This window comes from Epinephelus moara, chromosome 6 (genome assembly GCF_006386435.1).
Source record: "Epinephelus moara isolate mb chromosome 6, YSFRI_EMoa_1.0, whole genome shotgun sequence".
Lineage (NCBI taxonomy): Eukaryota > Metazoa > Chordata > Actinopteri > Perciformes > Serranidae > Epinephelus > Epinephelus moara.
In genome coordinates this window covers 26,241,712-26,262,751 of record NC_065511.1, presented here as the reverse complement: position 1 = coordinate 26,262,751, position 21,040 = coordinate 26,241,712, and the positions used below count along the sequence as shown (strand labels likewise).

Below are 21,040 nucleotides of genomic sequence, written 5' to 3'. Positions count from 1 at the left end.
TAGTCAGAAAGGACCTCATCAGACAGTGTCCATCCCTGACTGGTCTTGACAATGATCCAACAGCTGCCTGTTTATAGTCAGCTGCTTTTTGTCCCCAGTGACCACCCTGATAGGATGTGAGGCCTTGGGATGTCTGTGCAACCTGAGGGCAGTTCTGTGGTATCAAGGCCCTGTCTGATGCGAGGGGGGCTGCTCTTAAATCTTGCCATCTCCCGTTGGAATAGCTGAGAGGTTGCTCTGCTCTGAAAGCTCCGAGGGGGATCAGGAAACAGCCTTGCTGTGAGTGCTGGCCGTTCTTTGGCCTGTCATTAATGCACTGCCATTTGAGAACAGCTGTGTGCAGAGAGCCTGTTGCTGAGCAGATAAAGACAGGTCAGTGTGAGACGGGGAGGGGGCGTGAGCATAAACACTGAACAGTTTGGGCCATGGGCTTTTGATGGTTATGGTGTATGCATAACTAGCAGTGGTGGTCGTATCTGAAGTGGTACTTCGAGGTGTAACCCAGCGCTAACCCCTATATTTTAAAATCAAGGCAGAGCAGGCGCACTTGCCATTCTGAAACATTTGCAAGATTCCTCACAGTCTTCAGGTTCAGAGATTTATGTCTGAAACAACAGCGAGCTTGTGTCCATAAGTAGCCAGGCTGCATACGCATTACATTCAGAACATAAACACAGAGGTTTGACAACAGGCCCATAAAGTCCTCACACATGACAGGATGTGGTTAGCTCTTCTCTTTATTTTTTTTTTTACGAGAATTTATTCATCCTTATGGAGGAGAGTAAGAATAGAGAGATAGATTGTGACAGCTCACATGCGCTGATCAGTGTACTTGCATTCTGTGGAGATAATGCACCCATCAATCAAAGTGGCATGAACAAAGGAGAGGGGGGCCCAGCCATTCCAGCTAGCCTGACTGGCAGAAAGCACCTTTATCCATTGACCATTAGTGTATCACTCTACCCATCCACAAATACATCTTTTCTTTTCAGTACTCATTCCGTGTTAATTTCTTCAGAGACTTGGCACGACTCCGCCTGTAACTGTGCACTGCCTCGCTGACACCTCCCTAAAAATAGTGCCCACTAATCCCCAAGTCCCCTCTGAAAAGCACTACACATTACCAGGGCTTCACTAGCACATCAACTGCATCCAAATCTACAGAGAGATAATACATTTTGAATAAATCTACAGGTTTCTTTTTGTAGACATTTGCATTTGCATGTGAGCAATTGCCATCTTGTATCACATTTAAAAGAGCAGGCATGAATCCAGAGAAATGTAATAGGTTGTCTCCACCTCCACGCTGCAGTGCTGCACCCTCTGGTGGGGTTGATGAATACAGCTTTTAACAGCATGTGGACAACTGCAGTAGCAAAGCACTGAACCAGTGAGATCATGTTGTCAAAACTTGCACTTATGTGTCAGCAGGGGTTTACATCTTTCTCAAGGAAGCTTGAGAAGCCAACTGGCCGTAGCAGAGTCAAACTGTGAGCTAAGAGGTGATGTCTTTGTAAATCTTCTGGTCATAATGGTGCCTCATTATTTCACATGTCAAAGAACAGACGAGCATTCAGAGCAGTAAAATTTGGTGCATCAGCAAACGCTTTTCCTTGCATTTGGCTGATCGATGGATACTTTGTAGGAATAGCATTGTAATAATAAAAGTTTCCAATGAAAACTGCCATGTTTCATCATGTTAACAGCTTTAAAAACACAGTCCTCACTTACTTTAAATCTTCCTCACACGCATGTTGGGTCTCCTCACTGATGAATCTTAGCCTTTTCCATGCTTTCCGTCTTTAGGTTTCTGTTTCATTTTGATGAATGCATTTCCCTCTAAAAGGTAGCTAGTTATAATGGAGTTTGCATGCATTGCTCAGAGCTTTCCACTGCATGGTGATCAAATCTAATGTCGCCCAGAGGGAGTTAAGAGGCTCTGTGTGCATCACAGGTTCAAGTTAACAAACTGTGGTGCCTCTCCCTACTCGGCTCCACTACTGTTACATTTCACAAGAGGCTGTAAGTCATTTAAAGTGCATAAGTTCTACATGATGATCAGTGTGTCATGACATAAATCGTGTTTGTAAAGAAGGAGTCGGCTTGAAACAGTGTACCAGGCTTCCTGCTGGCTACCAATATAGCGAAAGGCGGCAGCAGATAGCATGGCATGCACCCCCTGTAGGGATTTTGTAAAAGGAGACCCAAACTGAAATGGACAGCTGAGCCAACTCACATGCCTTGTACATCAACTGTAAGGCCCTCTGGTTACCATCTCCAAATCTGTTTTCCTGTGGTTAGCATGCACGCCGTCTTTTGCGACATTCAGGGGGAGTAAGTATTTCCCCTCAAAGTCACAATATTACTGAGCCTCAGGAGTAAACAAGTCAAAGTACAGTGCAAAGCATTCCCACACTGTCAAATTAATAACAAATGATGATCAATTCCTGAGTCTGTTTTAGATGAATGAACCTGAGAGTGTTTAACATTGAGCTTCAACTCTGAATTCAGAACATCTGTATCAGTTTCTCTCTTCCCACAAATAATCCCTGAATTCATCAAATGCACAAGACAAATAGAAGAGGAGACCGCAGACTGGACAGCTTGTCTTTAATAAGACTTCAGATGCTCCCACTGACCTTGTAACGCACATCAAAATAATTATAGCATAGACACGCACCAGCATTTCAAATACATATGAGTCCATGGCATCTCAATGCAAATGAGAGAAAATGTTGTCATGCGCATGACGCATGAGAGAAAAAAAAAAAACAACAGCTTTAACTGTTTAATAGTGGAGTAAATCCCTCTGATGGGGATTTGACCTTGAATGACTTCTGGTTACTTAATCATGAAGGTTGCACACTCATTTTTTACATCCAGTTCTGCGTACAATCAATCATGGCTGAGGTTCAAACAGACGGTTTGTTTGTTTACACACAGTAAGAAGCTGTTGGGTGTGAACTTGCATGTCAAATCTCTTTCCACATTTCTCAGTTTAACTTTACAAAAACTGTTACAGGTGGCTTTATACAGACCAGGATGTATAATACCTGGGTTTCACTCAGAGGTGTCTACTCAGAGTAGCATAGACAGACTCCCTTTCATACAACTTTAATCCACAGACCTGTCCCTCCTTTGTCTGTCACACACAGTTCATTTACATTATTCACAAAAATGTACCCAGTCTTTTATATTTCTCTTTCAGTTAAATAACTAAAGAACAAAGAAAACAATTACTCAGCTGTACTGTAATGTACAAAGGATGATACTGTCGAGTAGTAAGGTGCATGGAATCGGTGCCACAAAGATCTTTCACAGATGTTAACACTGATGCACCCGTGTCGCATGCGGCAACACCTTTCATCCTCTTTTGTCTTTTGCTTTTGTGTCCTGATGATTGGCTGTTATCTTCTGTTGCCCATTTCATCTTCAGAGAGACGTATGTTTGCTTTCGGGGGCTTGGAGAAAGGTTGGCACAGGTCACAGGGCTCCCCATGCGAGCGTTGGCAGGGCTGGGAAAAGGTCAGTGGCCCAAGGCGACGAGCACTTCAACACTGGGACGTGTCACAGGACCTCTGTGATGGAGGCAGAGAGCAAAGGGTTAAAGGTCAGCAGCCGTCGGGGGTTAATAAACACATGCGCACAGACAAAACAGAGTCACCCTCTTTGATTTGAGTAATGACACGGTCTGTAAACCTCTGACCGGGTGACAATACTAAATGGAAAAGGATGCTGAGCATGTTGCAGAAGGCATGACCCCGTTAACATTTACTGTCTTGTTTACATGGGGGTAATGGACGGGCCTCAAGCGAAAGTTGTTTTATCGTCGAATGCAGCCAACATGTGAAGCAAGTTTGCAGTCGATATAACCCTAAATTATCTGACTGACAACAGCACATGTGAGGCTGAGACACGCCAAACACTCAACAAGTAGGAACATTCAAATAACCCTGGAAGGATGCCACGAAATAAATTGACGACCGATGAAATTACATTCAATAAGTCTCGCATATCAATAAGCCCTCATCATAAAAGTCCCACCAGGTCAAAGGCGGCTCAAGTGTCAAGATTTACAAGAGTGAAAATGAGAAGAGAGAATGCTCACTCTTTATATGACGCGGATAAAGGCAGTTGCAGTGAGATAAAGGAAGTTAAGAATCCGTTTAAATGTGATTTCGGGACAGACATCAGAAGGCTAACACCGATAAACATCCTCTGTTTGCTTTATGTAGTATTTATGAGCGTTGGTTTGTCATCAGGCTAACAGGTGAACGTTAAGGTCTCGCAGAAAGGCGAGAGCAGGGTGAAGAGGGGAGTAGGGTGCTGCTGACGTTGCCGCTGGGGGGGGGGTTTGAGTGAAGAGTGATATGCTGCTTAATTGCCTCGGGGTCCTGTTTCTAACCCCGAGCAGTGAAGCACTTGTGGAGAGGGTCTCCTCATCGCCTTGGCTATTCTAGGAATTCCTCACTGGGTGCGGGCCCATGTCAGTGGGGCCGCTGAATAAAAGCTGTCATCAGTATAAAGATACCCCGCTTCTCCTCACCCTTCCCTGCACTATTTCTTCCATATCTCATCTCCACCCCTTTGCGGGTGTAAATAGAGTCTCCGTGCCACACCATGCTCTCCCCAGGGGGTGCTCGCTCTCACCGGGGAGATGACCTGCACATTAGACCAAGTGCAAGTTCAGGTTCGTGGTTGCCTTGTGCCAAGAACAACAGAACTAACTTTAGTGCCTTCTGTACCGCAGTCTTTTTTGGGTAATGTGAACGTGGCCAAGCTCATGTGTGCAAATAAGCACACAAACGTATTGCAAATGAACCACTGCTCTGTCTGATGCTCCTTTTATTAGGGACAGACAAGAAAACAAATTGAATGAGTACATTGGTGCTCTTGTCTTTACCAGATCTTTTCATTCAATGTGTGGTTGTTTGTGTAATGACACTGATGATACCGCCTGTGGTTGGATCTTTGTGGGGATCTTTGTTTTATGTTTTTGTGAATTCTTGTCTGTGGATCAGTAAAGCCTTGTTATGTTTTTTCAAACCCTGGACTACAGCCACAGTTAAACCCCCTCTGAACTACACCAGCTCTCAAAAAGTCATGGCTTCATTTCCTTTGAGACTCCGAAAAGCACAGTATTCACAGCTCAGTTAACACACCTTTAATGTTCCTGTAGTTCATCTAGACTTTAAGGTAGACTTTTAATTAATAACAAGAGACAAGGGTATATTATAAAGAAAGCTGGTGATGTCATTATTTGTCTCCTTTCCCCTGCTGTTTGATGTTTTAATAAAGTTTTATATCGCCAGCTGGCTTTTATAAAACGCTGTTGCATTTGTGAACGCCTCTTCATGTGCCTGCGCCTGTTGAGGGCTTTCTCCTATTGTTGTTTATAAACACTGTTTGTGAACGCTGTTCTTTGTGCCCGCACGTGTGCCTGAACGCCATCCTGTACGCAAATACGCGAATCCTAGGATAGCGAAGGAATGACCGCTCTTTGCTCCCTATGATTGGCTGGTATTTGCCTTCATTGGTTGGATTGGTTAGGTTTAACCCTTGTGTTCCCCTTCAAAAAAGTTACATCCATGACCCTTCAAGTGGACAAAAATGTCCATTTTCTAGAAACTTTTGTAGTGTCCAACAAAAGGTCACAGGGGGGTGATTTTTTGCATGGGGGTGTTATTCTGGGTGAAATTTCAAAATCCCAACTTTCAGCACGAAAATCCATTATTTGACCCTGTAATGCATTTTTATCCCATCCATGACCCTTCAAGTGGACAAAAATGTCCAACTGTCATTTAGCCATTTGTTATTGTTGCTGGGATAAAAATGCATTACAGGGTCAAATAACGGATTTTCATGCTGAAAGTTGGGATTTTGAAATTTCACCCAGAATGACACCCCCATGCAAAAAATCACCCCCCTGTGACCTTTTGATGGACACTTTCTAGAAAATGGACATTTTTGTCCACTTGAAGGGTCATGGATAGGGTAAAAATGCATTACAGGGTCAAAAAATGGATTTTCGTGCTGAAAGTTGAGATTTTGAAATTTCACCCAGAATGAAACCCCCATGCAAAAAATCACCCCCCTGTGACCTTTTAATTTGTCTGTGAGGGAGTTTTGAATTTTGAAATGGACAAAAATGCCCAGGGGTCACACAAGGCAAGAAGACTGGAACGGGTTAGTGTTAGGGTAAAAATGTTAGGGTACGTCAATCAAGGCAGAGTAAGGCGGGCTATTCCTTCGCTATTTTAGGATTTGCAAATTCACATCCTGTAGCGTAACCACAATGCTAATGGGCATCTGTTTATACTTGAGATGTCAGTTCAGTTCATTTCTCCTTTGAGAGTCTGACACACATTGACTGGTGACTAACAGATTCATTTTTAAGAAAAACCACAAAATGATGTGAAATACAAAAAGCCATTTCTTTTGTCCTGGTTCCACACTGACTCAGAGCTTTAAAGCTGCCTTTCAAAGTGCTATCCATTAAGAGGTGGTGAATTTAAATGTTTTGCTTCACTGGTTAGCTAATGTTAGCTTTGGCTGCTCAGCACTGTGTACCACCTGGGTCGGGTGGGAGCTAGCTAGCAGTGTTACTCATCAGAGCCACAAAGCGGTGGCAGCTGTTGTATTCACCCAAAGTTGAGCGAAGTGGCACACAGCAATGATCAGTAGAGCCACCTGCAGTTCTCAGAAAGTTGTAAGACTTGCAAACGTTGTAATATTTTTTTTATTTACATGCAACGTTTATTGTTGTTGTTTGTGTTGAGCAGCTCTGACTGAGACAAGCGGAAACTAATATGCCAACACCTGACGAAACCGGATGTGCATCACTGTTTTGTGCACAGAGCCTCTGACCGCTAGTAACGGCTAATAACGCTGGTGGTGGGACAGCATTGCTGCAGAGACATGTCGGCCACCCTCTAGTCTCCCCTCTGGTAGCCCCTGTGAGTAAGCAGCTTCATATTGGGCCACAAAACCCCTTTAGCATTATTGATGTATGTTAGCACCAAAATTTCAAGGAGACATCTATAGAAACGTGACACTAGGTCATTAAGATTCAACCAAGAACATGACTGACAGCCTTTTTTTCAAGTTCTCCTTTTTTTCCCCCAGAAGTTTTGCCTGAACGCTGATGGTAAGATAAGAAAACTGATACCGCTCTGATTTATAAAGCTACCGTCAGTGGCCGCTTAGCTTAGGCTTTACCCAGAGGCTCATTTGTTTGAACTGTTAAAACAAAGTAAGTTGCGTGCCAGTGCTATTTCTTTCCAAGTGCAGTGACTTCTGGAAGTCATGCAAGAAATAGTTCCAGTGGCACGTAACTTTCTGTAAACCCACAACTTGTCATTTTCACACTTCCGTTTCTATAAGGATTAAACAAAGAAAAAATAAGGTTTTTATTTGAGCTTTATACATGGTAGTAGTCTAGCTGTTTTCCCTTGCTTCCAGTCTTTATGCTAAGCTAGGCTAATCATGTTCTGGCTATAGCTTCATATTTAATGTGCAGACATGTGAGTGGACTCTGGCCAGAAATCATTACAAAGGGTAACCACCAGTTGAACATCTCAGACTTAAGCTGGTATGATTATTTTTCATAGTTTTTATTCTTCCTGTCTTCTACTCTCTTCAAGTTTTTATTGTTAATTTTCAGCTGACTTTAGATCTAAAGTGTTTGATATCAAGTTTGGTTTGTATTGTGGCCTCTCTGTACCTGCAACATGCTGTGGCTTCATGGGGCCGGCCTTTTTCATGAATGGCTCCTCACTTTCAAACGTGAGGATGGGCTCGGTAGCCATGCTGGTCTCAGACTTTTCCCGTGCTCCGTTGGTTGTGTTGCCGTGATTAGCGAGATGGATGATATCTCCAAAGTGGGCAGTGTCTTCTTTAGCGGACAGACCGTTCTCGTGTCTCATAGGCTGGACCCCGTTGACCACTTGGACTGAGGGGCTGCGGGAGAGAGGAGAGACAAAGCAGAGTATGGCTTTAGTTACGATGGGTCGGAGTGAGTCATACAACAAGTGAGTCATTCCACCACCGTCCAATTACGGGAGTCTTTTAAAAATCTACCCCAAGAAGCGTATTCGAGTACAAAGAGTAAACATTTCAAGAAACCGAATCTCTCCCAGTGTTACGATTGTTTACTGTTGGCCTGAATCGTGTGGCTCCTTGTGTTTTCTGTTGAAGTTTACAACATTACAAACGTCCTGCAGACTTGACTGGTGATTTTTCTGGCACGCGACTTTTATACTGTTCATGGTGGTCTTGCATCAACATGAGCACAAAGAAACTCTTAGAAAGAAAGGAGCAGTGTAGTTTTACCTTTCTTTGACGTCTGTCTGTCCATTCTCTGTCTTGTTGTTGAGCAGGCTGACTTCTGTCTTTGGCTGATACTCAGCAGATGCTGGAGGAAACAAAGTAAAGCAGCCATTTATCCAGTGTAAACTATGCACACCAGCATGATCACACACTCAGCATTCAACCCTACGCTGCATCATCATCAACCACATGGTGACAAACACCATTAATAATCATCCTTAAACTGTGTCAAGCTAACTTTAATAGGCAGGAAAGAGATGCCAAATTTTCTTAGGGCATCCTTCCTGTGTAGCCAGATCCCCCCTGACTCAGCTCTACTGAGGACATGGCTGTGGTTCAGACAGATTTCCACACCCCTGACTAGAATGGAAGTACGCCTGCCAGGCCTCCAACCACATCAGTGGCTGGCTAATGTCTTCCTGCATTGGGGAAGTTGGGGAACTTTGCTACAAACAGCAAATCTCCCAGACCACATTGATCCCCTTCATCTTACTCATTCACTGTGTGTGACGTGGAAGCTTAGACGAGGAGGGTGTGCAAGTTGCATGCTTTTTAACAAAGTCGGGTTAAGAATTTTTCCATAATTAGAAGTTGTGTCTACAACTTATAAGACATGGGTGGATATGGGTAAGGCCTTTGCAGCATCACATGTGTCCTTATATTATTACTTGTTTTAAAAGTAACTGTCTGATAACTGCTGCAGGCTGTTGCCATGAGCCCACTCTTCCTCTCTAACTCCCTCAGTCCCACGGCTTGGACAACAAGCAAGCACACATGGGTCCTATTGTACAGAGAAGAAGAACTCAAACTGCAGCTGTGCAGGATATGAGACCGAGATATAATCTAGTAACCCTTTTATACAGACTGCTCCGATGTGAAGATGACTCACATGGGAAATGAGGACAGGAGTGCAACAAATACCTGTGAATTTGCTGATGCAAACATATGGAAGAAGTAAAAGATGGAGAGGAAAGATGGTGGGATTATGTGTCATCAAATATCAGCCTAAAGGTAGGATGAGTAAAATGAGTTCATCTGCAATAATGTGAGTCAGACACCCTCTAACATTGACTGCTAATGTGGGTTTGCTGATTAGAAATCCACTTCTAAGTGGATTCTGGCCACAAATCATCCACTTAGTTTTAAATCCCCTCACAGATAACACATTAATGGGAGATGAGTAAAGACAGTTACGCTAAACGATTCCTGCAGATTAAAGGCTTGCAGTGGGTAATGATTTTCCTCCCTTACTTGAGGATGTTTTGTAAAAAGCAGACTAATCAGAGTGATGTTCTGCTTACCTTTGCTGCTCTCTGCCTCTTTGTCATTGACATTTGTGGGAGGGGAGGACTTTGTCTCTTTCTGTGAAGATGGGAAATAGTTTCAGTATCCTTTTTACTGGAAAGTCAGTGTTGTTTTGGTTAAAACAGAACAGCAAATGTACCTTGTCGCCGCCATCTGTCTTTCGTGTCCTCTTCATGATTTCATCCAGACGCTAAGGAAAGAAAAAAGGAATAAGACCAAGAAAAATGCCACATAGAGACAAATACCCATAAGGGAACCTGTTTTTAGATTTCCTATGTATTTTGTGCAAGAAATAAGGGCAGACGTGTTTTCAAAGTTATGAAATGAAGATTTCAGGTTGTTAAAACTGGGTTAGGTTTAATGGGCTAGACTGAGCCCACACACCTTGACAGACTGTTTGCTAGAAACATAGGTTTCATATTTCGCTGTTCATTGCTTCTCTTCACCACAGAAAAAGCTTTCCCTGTGTCTTATATCTGAGGCTATTATGCCTGAAGTGAATGCAGTCATAGAGTCAAACTGAGGCTCTTATGTCTCCAGGTGGAGAGCTGTGTTAATAATGATGAAGCAGCACTTGTGTATTCAGCTGGAACAACAACGTAGGATGGTGGAACAGTGAACAGTAGGGTGGAGGAAACAGGATAAGTCTATACCGTGCTGAAGAACAAACCACTCTTTGTGGTTAATTTGTATGCACAGACAGCAAAGGTTTGATGCAAGATGCGACCTTCATTTGAGGACACAGCTAGCCTGGGACACTAAGACCAGAACTGCAGCTGCCACTCATAAAAGTGAAGCATTTTTAAGATCCAGGATTATTCATGGACAGCTCACACACTTGGGGCTTTGGCATCTGGCCTGACTGCAAAACTTGTGCCTCAGGACAAAAGATTCTTCCTTGTCTAACAAGCTGGATACTTTACGGATACTTAAATCCACACATGCTTGCTGATCACAAACTACCCTTTGTTGAGGTGATAACAAGAGTAGGCCACTTAGTTTTGATAGACGTCAGTCACCAACAGTGTGTTGTACAGTGTTAATATGCAGCGAGTCTCTAGGGCAGAGGACATGCTGTTCTTGCGGACTAATTCCAGCACGGAGCCAAGCTTGGGTTGGCTGGGCCAGACCTGGCACGCCTCGATAAGAGCAAGAGCCTTTCTCACATGGACAGAAGATGAGGAGAGGGAAAGAAAGGCTTAGCTTGCATATAGAAGCGTGGGCTTACTGGAGGTGTGGGTGGCATACTTGAGTAGATAGCCATGGTCATACTGCACACACACACACACACACACACACACACAAAGATATGCACAAACCCACACACAGATAACTGGCACAGGGAGGTCTCCATTATTAGTGTTTATATATAGCTTCATGCTCGACACACAGTCTAAGCCCTATTAAATCATGGCATGCAGACAACCGATCCAAGATAAGCCAAAAACATCATCCATCTTGGTTTCATGGACTCAACTTCCAGGCCTGCTTTTGTCATGTCAAAAGACAGACCACAGAGTGACCATACCCCAGAATATGATACCTCCACTGGGGGAGGGGAGCTCATTGGAAATTGTCTACAGTATTAATTTTGTGTTACTGTTACTCATGCAGTGAGAGCAGAGCTGGGACTTTTAAAATCAGGCAATCAGTTTGGAGGATTTTAAGGCAGTTTTTTCCTTACAAAATCTAAGAAAGTATTTTTGGAAAAAAAATGAGGATTTAATTTCTACTTTCAATATTCTAAAAATGCGCTTTTCCATTTTGAAACGGGTGACTTAGAAACCTGGCTGAAAGAACAATGATGGGAGGACAGATGCGGTGCCCTACCCTTTTCCTCTCCAGCCTCTCCTGCTCCTCCTTCTGGAAGTGTTTCTCCCTCTCCAGACGCTGCTTCTCCGCCTCCTCCCGAGCTTTCGCCTCAGCCTCTTCTTTCTGAAACACACACAGGCGAGAATCCAACCACAATCTTAATGCCGGCAGAAGGGGGAAAAAAACCCCAGCCAAAATAACATGCCTTTTACGTAACAAGGGTGTGGTTTCTCCCTGCAATTATTGTTTACAACCACAAAAGGGATATTTTCCTGTACCTTTGAGCCAAAAAGATCTATTTCTAACATTTACAGCCTCGTGAGGACCATTCAAAGTGAAATACAATGCTTAAGCCTTTGCATAATTATATTTGATCAAGTTTAACCACAAAAGCCACTTTCTGTAGAGGACCACAAGGGGGTGGCAAAGCGTAAGTGCTGGATACCACTTCCAGAGATAAGACAGTGCCAGAGCTAATCATGTTACAGGCCTACAGGAGAAACAAATATTGTAATGAAAAGCCACATTTCCTGTTTCTACTAACCAAGCGTCATTCCCCTCTGCTTCTTCCCGGCAACATCAACAAACACAGGAAGAGTCAATATTGCCTTTAATGGTTATTTGACAAACTGAAAAGTGAAAAGGGCACATTCATTGTAGCTACTGCCTCACCAGTTTGGATCAATATTTGCCTCTAAAGCACAACAACATCCCACTGACGTTGAAAATACTAGGACTGTGCTTCCTGACCAACCTGTTATCATCGAAGTTCAGTGTGAGGTGAGCAGCTGAGCAGAGACAGTAAACAAGTGACTCTGAAAAACACCACAAAGTTTGTTGCCAAAGACAGGAGAGCGTAAAAGTTTGTGGTGTAACGGGCAAAGTGCCTGGGAATGATGTGACAAGTGCATACATGTGTGTCTTGACCTTATTTGAAAGGCAGTAATAACTGCCACAGCGGTGCTTAATGGTCCTCCCTGCTATGGGCTTTAAGCACTTGCAAGATCCTTTCACCCCTATCTGACTAACCAGACCTCTCCACTGCACCACATTAAAGGAATACTTCAACCCCCAAATGAGCATTGATCTATCAGTTACTCAGCCTGTGTTACCATGAATTCAGGGAGGAAACTTTTTTGTTCTTGCATGCCTCCACGTTGATTGAAGAATTAAGAAACGATTAAAGTAAATTCTTGATCAACTGAAGTCACAGGGTATTGTATATTAAAACAGCAAAACTACATCATTAATCATTCAGCAAAGACATGTGAGAAAAGCTATATTTTCTTCCTGAATTCAACATAACACTGGGCGATTCATTCATATAATAATCCTTAAACACCCAACCTTACTAACAGCTTCCCTTTGTCTGCGTGCTGAGTGTTAACAGTCATTATACCTGTTTTTGTAGGCGCAAGTTCTCCTCCTGCTCAGCTTTGGCTCTCTCCAGAGCCTCCTTCTCCTCCTGCAGGCGCTGCTCCTCGTCCCTCCTCCGCTGCTCCTCGGCCATGGCACGTGCCTCCTCCTCCCTAATTCGCCTCTCCTCTGCCTCCCTTGCTATTCGCTCCTCTCTCAGGATCCTAAAGACGTATGAACATACAGCCGAGGGTAAGTATTTCCACTCAATCACGTGTGAAATGCTTTGAACGCAGTAAACAATTTAAAATGTAAATGATTCCATTGACGGGACATTTCCTCTTTAGTTTAAACCATCTCTGCTGAGTTCACATTAAAGCACGAGCAGCAGGAAACCAAAACTATTTAAGGAGATGGAAACAAATGGAAGTATGTGTGCCAACACAAGATCACATCAATTCCCAAGCTGTAAATAGTCACTTGCTGTGGTTAGAATCAACCAACAGGCTATCCAATTCTCAATGCCTCCACACATCATGGCCAGTGTTGAGTGAGGTCTCATTTGGACATACATGTGCTTTGATAGTACATGGAGCCTTCCTGTTTAGTTTTGCTGATGTCTTTTTCATTATAAATGGGAAATAGCTGCATGTCCTCAGTGAGGTTTGTTTGCAAGATAAAAACAACTACAGCGGCGTAGTCTACACCAACAAACACACTTTCAGAATAAAGTATACTTTCACATAAGTTCAAACGTCATATACATGTCTGAGGGTGACATTGCAAATGTGCATTTTAATTATGGCTCCTCCACTACCTTATATGACCTCTTGAGATGTCTGACTGGGAAAAAAGAAAATAATGGGTAATTAAAGGACCAAGCCTTTGAGTGGGAACACAGCTTGGGAATTACTGTCATTCAGCACGGACACAGACGTGTTTAAATTCCTTTTTTTTTCTCACAGTGAAAGAACTTGACAGATGTTTGACTATGCAAAGTCAACACTGTGCCGACCATCTCCAGTTGTGTTTTGAGGCATATTAAAAAACCCTCTGACCTCTCCTTCTCCTCCTGCTCGCGGCGCTCCTGCTCCTCCCTCTCCCTCTGCTCTCGGGCCTGTCGGCGTTTCTCTGCCAGGATACGAGCCGCCTCCTCTGGGTCGTTGGTGCCCGCCATGGGCTTGGCTGATGGAGACGGTGCAGGTGAGGACGCAGGGGCAGGAGGAGCTGGATGGGCCGGCTCAGGTGAAGGGGAGGCTGCAGTGGTTCTAACTGGCGTGCTCGACGCGTGTGGTGAGGCAGCGGCCGAGGCTACTACAATGGCAGGAACCACAGGGGAACCTAAAAGAGGGGAAACTAGTGTTACAGAAGAGACACTAAGACATCGTGCTGTGCAACTTAACAAAAACCTTTGATGCGATTTTTCATGCTTCCCCACGAGTAATGACTTTTGAAGTGGTGCTTTGTCAAAGGAGAACCTATAGGTCATTTATTATTCTCCATTATTAATAACGCATTCAACCGCAGTCCGCATATGCACTGTGAAAACATTCTGTCCCCCGGCAAATGGAAATTGTAAACAGCCATAGCTTCAGCCTAAGAACTTGGTAATTACATAATTATGGCTGATTAGTGCAGCATCTTACTGCTGTGTGTGGCTCACTCAGTACATTCCCTTTGTTTTCATGACTAATTAAGTCTGATGGTAATCTTTGCCTATTGCTTCTTGAAAGAAATGCAGAGTTTCCAGAGGCTTTTTCACTTTTTCCATTAGATACATTCTTCTAACCAGTCACAGGAAAAGACCAAGCCAGACAGTGAGGAGCTCTTTGGGTACATTAGAAGAAATAACATAAAATACAGTATGACTCAGCCATGGAGGGAAGCTATCCCAAATCCAGATATACTGTATCATTAGACTGTTAAAATAGGACAGTCTATCAACGTGGAGATATTAAGTTGCAACAAAATGCTGATTATTGTGCAGTATACTGTTCTACAATAATATTAATAATCTTTACTCGCTTTCAGCCACGTTTTATGGTCTTTATCTACAGATGGAGTTTTTGCAGTGCTCATTATGACCTCATCATGAAACTCTGATAACTTGATAACAGATGGTCGACTGAAGTTCCATTCTTGGTTCACATGATGTCAGCTGAGCAAACTCTGGCCACATCCACACTAATATGTTTCAGCCCCATCTCAAAAATAATCTCTGTCCATACTCACATGCCTGAAACTACAAATAACATGACCATTCATGTACGCTTGGCATGCCAGTATAAACAGGAAGCAGAGACTACTCGATGGTGATTTCTTTGGTTGGAACGGTTACCAAAAGTATCACATGAGCATAAGGTGGTCAAGGCAGCAGAAAACTGACTGGTAGTTGTTACCAGGCAATATGGTGACATATCAGCTGTAACAGGAGCATTACCCATCAATGGAGGAAGCCATAGCAATGGGAAGGCAGTAACATTACCCACACAAGAAGGATGAAATCACAAAAGTATGCGGGCCTAGCTGTAATGTTTTTGTTTGACACATCATGAATGAAGACCTAAATGGGAAGCAAATACAGGTGTCTGCATCATTGTTTTCAAAAGTCTCTGTTTCCACCCTTCCAGACTAAAACCAAACTCAAACTAAAATGGGGTCAGCTGTGTTTTCCAAGGTCTCTGTTTTAAGGGTTCCAAAATGCCGGGGTAGTGTGGACGCTAGACATAAATGTAGCAATAGTTGTGCATTTCAAAACGAAAGCGTATTAGTGTGGATGTAACCTCTATCTACTGATGAAGACCATAAAAGGTGGTTAAAGCTCTCGAAGAATCCTGTAAGTGGATGATTTCTTTTGTCAAACTAAGGTCCCGAGGTCAGTCATGAAATTAAGCTCTGGTGAAAGTTCAGTCAAAAAGACAATACTTTTCATACTCAGGCTGTAAGTTTCTTTCTCAGCCTGCCACTCACTCCTTGCATGTATGCTGACTATTGATGTGTCGTTCGCGAACAAGCCGGCTCTAAGTGCTGATTCTTTGTAGCGAATGAGAAGAGCCTACTCCTGCTGGGGAGAGCCTAATCTTCGGCTTTGCTGAGAATCCATGCAGGCAGGGGCGGGACTTTATTTTGATGGGCACACCATGCGGCCAATCACATGCGAGTCTAGGATTATAACATGATGTGAAAGAAGGAAGGGGGGCAGACGCACCAAAGACAGCGAGTGTAATGGTACAGGCCAGAAGAGACAAGGGGAGCCGGATTTAAATGCAAGCACGTCAATGATGTTGGAGACTGCAAAGCTGATTGCAGAATTTGTGAAATGAAAATATCCATCAGAACAGGGTCAACAACAAACCTGCACAGACATGTAAGAACCGCCCACCCGTCCGTGCAACTGGAGTAGAGCGGGCACTGTAGAATTTTTCTTGTAACGAAAAAAAAAATGCATAAAAATGAGGCTTTTATGAAAACACTAAATGTAAAATTGCTTACCAACACACAAACCATTCATAATTGCTGAATAAGGCTAAAATAGAAGGCTCCGAGTGAAACTACATGAAGAGCCATTTGGGAGCCGTAAGAGCCGGCTCTTCTAAGGGAGCCGAGCCAAAAGAGCCAAATCTTTGAAAAGAGCCAGACTTCCCATCACTAATACTCACTCACTATCTCTAGGCGTCATTGTCTGGGTAGGTCAATTGAATCATCAGCTGATTCACAATTGCCCAATAGCACAGCGACACAACTCTGTCAGCCTATCATCTTACTGCTCCTTATTTTAAATATAGTTCTTGCTCTGCCGTAGTTCCTCCTCCTCCTCTGCCCTCCACCTCCCCATCACCACCTAGTCTTTACGGATTCATCAGCCTCGTACACCTTAGGGGTAAGCAGCCTGAGAGTCAGCAGCCACCACCACCACCTCCAGTGTCTGGACTCCATGGGGGGATTTATCCTGCTGCCATTCAGATGTCCCACTATCACAAAATATCTCCCTCTGGTGTCCAGGTGCTAAAGACTTCTGTTAAATCTTAATCAACACAAATCATCTGTTAATCTGTACACTCATATTCTGTATGAAATAATATCTTAATTGTTTTGTCTCTCTGATTGAACTTTTGTTCTCAAGCTCTAGGAAAAAAAAGTAGATATAATTAACATCACTGTTGCTAGGGGAAAGTCTGATAATGACTGATGTCACTGTGCAAGAAATTAGATACTAGTTGAACTTTATTTTGAACAGCAAGCCATAATAACTTCATTCTGTTGTACTCACTCTTTCTCTGTTCGGGAGTTGCGGGCCTACGCGGCTCCTTCACTCTTTCAAGGGGAACAGGGGAGGAGGTGCGGTGGTCTATCCTGGCAGGGGTCCTGGCTCTTTTGGGCCGACCTTTAGGAGTCGACGGGCTTCCACGTGTGGATGGAGGCTTGGGGGAGGCAGCAGGGCTGGGGGAGGCGGTTCTGCCCTTAGGCGTGGCTGGGGATGACGGCCGTTGTCTTGATAAAGGACTGGGGCTGGAAGAAAGGAAAATCCAGGGGTAAAAAATAAGACTGATGGAGAATTTAAAAAATGATTCTGTAATTCATTTACACCAAGTTGGACACATTCTTTTAGACTGGGATGTTTGTTTAAAAACCAGACACATGTCCTGAAGAAACCTGATTTCATCAGACAGGTTCACTGCAAACAAAGCACTCATACATTGCATCATCACATTTAAAGTGCATTATCGGTCAGCTTCCCAGCTATACAAAGGCAATGCAACACTTGGAGGGGAAACATCCATTATGCTGAAGGAGACGTTTTGTTTTTTCCTCGAGGCCTCTGGCACTGACGGCCCTGACAGCTCTGCCAAGCTCTTTGCTGCCTTTTTGTTGAGTCAAAAGATCTTTTTTCTCCTCTTCCATCCCTTCTGTCATGGATGTCATTTATTTCAATGGCCTGGGGATAGGAGAGGAAATGACCACTCGTCCTGGGATCCTTCACTCAATGCCTCAGCTCAAACAGTGCATGAAATATGCGGTCATTATAATGCAGACGTAAACACGGTCACTCTGGCTGTTGACCACAAACAAGCTGTGGGTCAAGGGGATATAAGGTGAACCTTGTTTACGATACAGTGTCAGTGATCATGTTTCTATACATATTAAAACAGCAGATTATTATATGTCAGATTATTCAATTGGTTCTTAGGGTATGTAAAGTAATATGTTGTTTTTTTTTGTTTTTTTTAAGTGGAGGTGGTAGCTTTGAATTATGTACCTTAAATAGTGCGTATGGTGTGCTTTTCAGTTGGAGCTTTCACAAGGTTTGGTTTCAGTTGTTCATGTTCAACATCGGCCTCCATAAGGCTGAGGATTATTTTAATTATGAAATAATATGCCCACTATTTCCGTGACTATGCCAGAAATATGGAAAATAATTTCCTAGAATCCAAGATTGCATCTTCAGATGTCTTGTGTTTTACATCCAACAGTCCAAACTTCAAAGTTATTCAATTAACAAAATAACGAAAAGCGGCAAATTATTATTTATTGGAATTTTTAGTAGAATTATTTCTTATATATTATACAATTAATTATTATATATAATTTATTAATTATTTATTATTGTAAAATTATTGGTTGGACCCTGGATTATTATTTTTGACACTTTGTATTCTAAATGATAATTCAAGATTATTAATAAATTAATTAGTGATAAAAATAATGAAAATAAATCCATGGTTCTTAGTATTAAATAGGATGGGAAATTAGGATTAACGTTACACAGGCTCTATGCAAAATGAGTTGTGTGGACACTGTTCTCAACATGGAGGTGGCTAACTCGGCAGCTAACGGTGCGAACTAGGGCTGTACAATTAATCGAAAAATGATAAAAATGGCAATATGGCCTACTGTTACATCAAAATCACAGGAGCTGCAATTTTTTAATAGATGTAAAATGTGTCACAACATACTATTATGATGCAAATGATGCATTGTGGTGCCACAGAGATGCCTGGCCCACAAATCACATCTAACGTTAGAGAGCATGCTTGTTTGGCACAGACCAAAGCAAAATAATCACATCATTGTCATTTTACAGGGAAAATGAAATGCAAAAATTACTATTCCCTCTAAAACTGTGACTCATATCGCATAGCAGTATCTCTCAAAATCATCCCAATGTCATTGTTTTTGGGTTTTTTTGCATATAATGCAGTCCTAATACTAACTCAATAAACAGCACTTAACAGCAACAGCACTGACAGAGCTAATGGTGATAACCAGGGTGCAACCGGAGGGTCGGTGCTACACTTCCAAGATGCCGCTGTCCCATTATCAGTGGTAACCACTGTATGAGTGCATTGCAAAGCAGCTGTGATGAACTAGCCAGTGGGATACTCTCATGCACGCACACCCATTCTGGCTCACTGCAACAAACCACAGAGAGGCTCAGATTACAACACACACAAAGGTAGCGTGACTTCATCCTCCTGTCAGGATGCCATTACTCCACTCTACATTTACATAGAAAATAGTGGTTTGCTGCTGTATTAATGTTCTAAGTGTCACATGCAGAACATTTGAATCAAATTAAAGGGCAATGACCACAGCTTATGTCAGTCATTTTCCTCCTAGCATCAGCAGTAAGTAAGCAGTGGTAATGGACCACAGGCTTTGTTAAATGTGTAAACAGACAATTAAATGTCATAATTAGAGGTCTGATAGAGGAAGTCAGCAATCAGGTTTAAAGTGAACTGGAAGTAAAGATGAAAGGATGAATAAATAAACAGAAGCTGTATGTTTTACCTTGGATCAGGTCTGTGTCTCATGCTGGGTAAAGACTGTCTCTTCTTAAGCACCTTCTCTTTGGTGAGGGCACTCTTCTCCTTCTCATTCTCCCGTTCCTTGTCCTTCTTTTCTTTCTTGTTTTTATCCATCTGGATGACAATAAAGGGTTAACACATTTTAATCTTTTCATTTTTTATTCAGAAAAAAAGTTCAATTTTAATAAAAACAGAAAAAAGGCCAAGATATGCTAAAGGTTGTTGTACATAAAGTACAGGAAAAGAGGAAGTCTGGTCAGGGGCCATGTTTTGCTCTCTTGGCAATAGTTTCTCAACAATAATCCAACAATACCACCATTAAATTTCCACTCAAAATCAGATTAAAGGCACACCCACTTGTAAAAACAGAATCAGCTGTTATAAATTTCACGGCTGTTTAACCACGCTTTTATTCTTTAAACTGTTTACTTATTCTGAGTCTCTTGATTGAGTCCAGCACTGAAGACTGACTGTCAGAGAGGACAACAACATGGCAGACAACTTATCAGTCAGACTTACAGGTGTGGAGCTCCGTCTGTGTTGGCGCTGGGTGATGTCGGGTGTGCTGGACGTCACTCTCCAGCGGTCGGCGCAGCGGTGGTGGGGCTGGTGGGCGCACAAGGTGAGGGGACTGGCTGAGGCTGAACGAGGGCAGAGAGGAGAGTCTACATAGAAAAGTGACGTACAATTAGCTCGCCAACACTGATACAGCAGTGTGTTTTAATATATTTAGAGAGGCAGAAATTAAGCTAATGTGTGTCCATTATTTTTCAACTTACAACCATCTTTGCCATTGTTGAGGACGCTGGCAGCACTGCGGCTCCTGGCGAGGAAAGACAGCGTTGGCGTCATCAGCCGGTCGACTATACTGCTCTCCCATGGACTCAGTGCAAGGCTGCGGGCTACAGGTAGGAAAACAGATTGATCAATGTGTGTTTTATTTACTCCAAAGACATCTTACAGGGATGTCCTCAGTTGAACCAGAATTTTGCTGCAAGCATGTATCACCCAAGCTGTGGTCAAACCTGATGAATTACAGGAACTTAAAATCAATCATTGCAGAGTTCTCCATTATTACCCAAACACAGTGATGAAATAAAGTTTACCATTTGTCCCTAGAGGGAAATGAAAAGTTATTAAGGTTATGGCTCATGTAGCGACATGTCTACAAGCCATAAAGACCCAATGAAATACACAAAACCCCAATAAAGACACCTCAGCGCCACCCAAAGAGATGATAGGAGACAGAAAATGAGCTCAGTGAATGTGTCTACTATAACCTTGGGCTGTAGTGGTACCACCCAAGAGAGAGCGAGAGTTATTTGAAATGCTTGTCTAGACAGTGAGTCAGTTATTTATAACCACAGCCCTGAGCATACAAGCAGAGACGAAGAAGACTGGAGACTCATCAGTATTTTATTTGGGGGAGAATC

At 42.9% G+C, this 21,040-nt stretch overlaps 1 protein-coding gene across 6 annotated transcripts in view; it reads right to left on the bottom strand.

Annotated features, from left to right (window-relative positions):
• Positions 1-2,593: 2,593 nt before the first annotated feature.
• map7d1a (MAP7 domain containing 1a) overlaps positions 2,594-21,040 on the bottom strand; it is a 54,499-nt gene continuing 36,052 nt past the window's right edge. For 4 of the 6 annotated variants that reach the window (XM_050046683.1, XM_050046684.1, XM_050046686.1 and 1 more), the window contains 12 exons: positions 20,387-20,509; positions 20,127-20,272; positions 19,591-19,721; positions 17,072-17,310; positions 13,860-14,142; positions 12,845-13,025; positions 11,464-11,568; positions 9,773-9,823; positions 9,630-9,690; positions 8,332-8,413; positions 7,724-7,959; positions 2,594-3,578 (listed from right to left, as the gene is read on the bottom strand). In XM_050046683.1, coding sequence (XP_049902640.1) covers positions 3,568-3,578; positions 7,724-7,959; positions 8,332-8,413; positions 9,630-9,690; positions 9,773-9,823; positions 11,464-11,568; positions 12,845-13,025; positions 13,860-14,142; positions 17,072-17,310; positions 19,591-19,721; positions 20,127-20,272; positions 20,387-20,509 — 1,649 coding nt within the window. In that variant the 3' untranslated portion in view covers positions 2,594-3,567. The remainder of the gene's footprint in view (positions 3,579-7,723; positions 7,960-8,331; positions 8,414-9,629; positions 9,691-9,772; positions 9,824-11,463; positions 11,569-12,844; positions 13,026-13,859; positions 14,143-17,071; positions 17,311-19,590; positions 19,722-20,126; positions 20,273-20,386; positions 20,510-21,040) is intronic. The other 2 variants (XM_050046685.1, XM_050046689.1) reach the window with 1 other exon arrangement.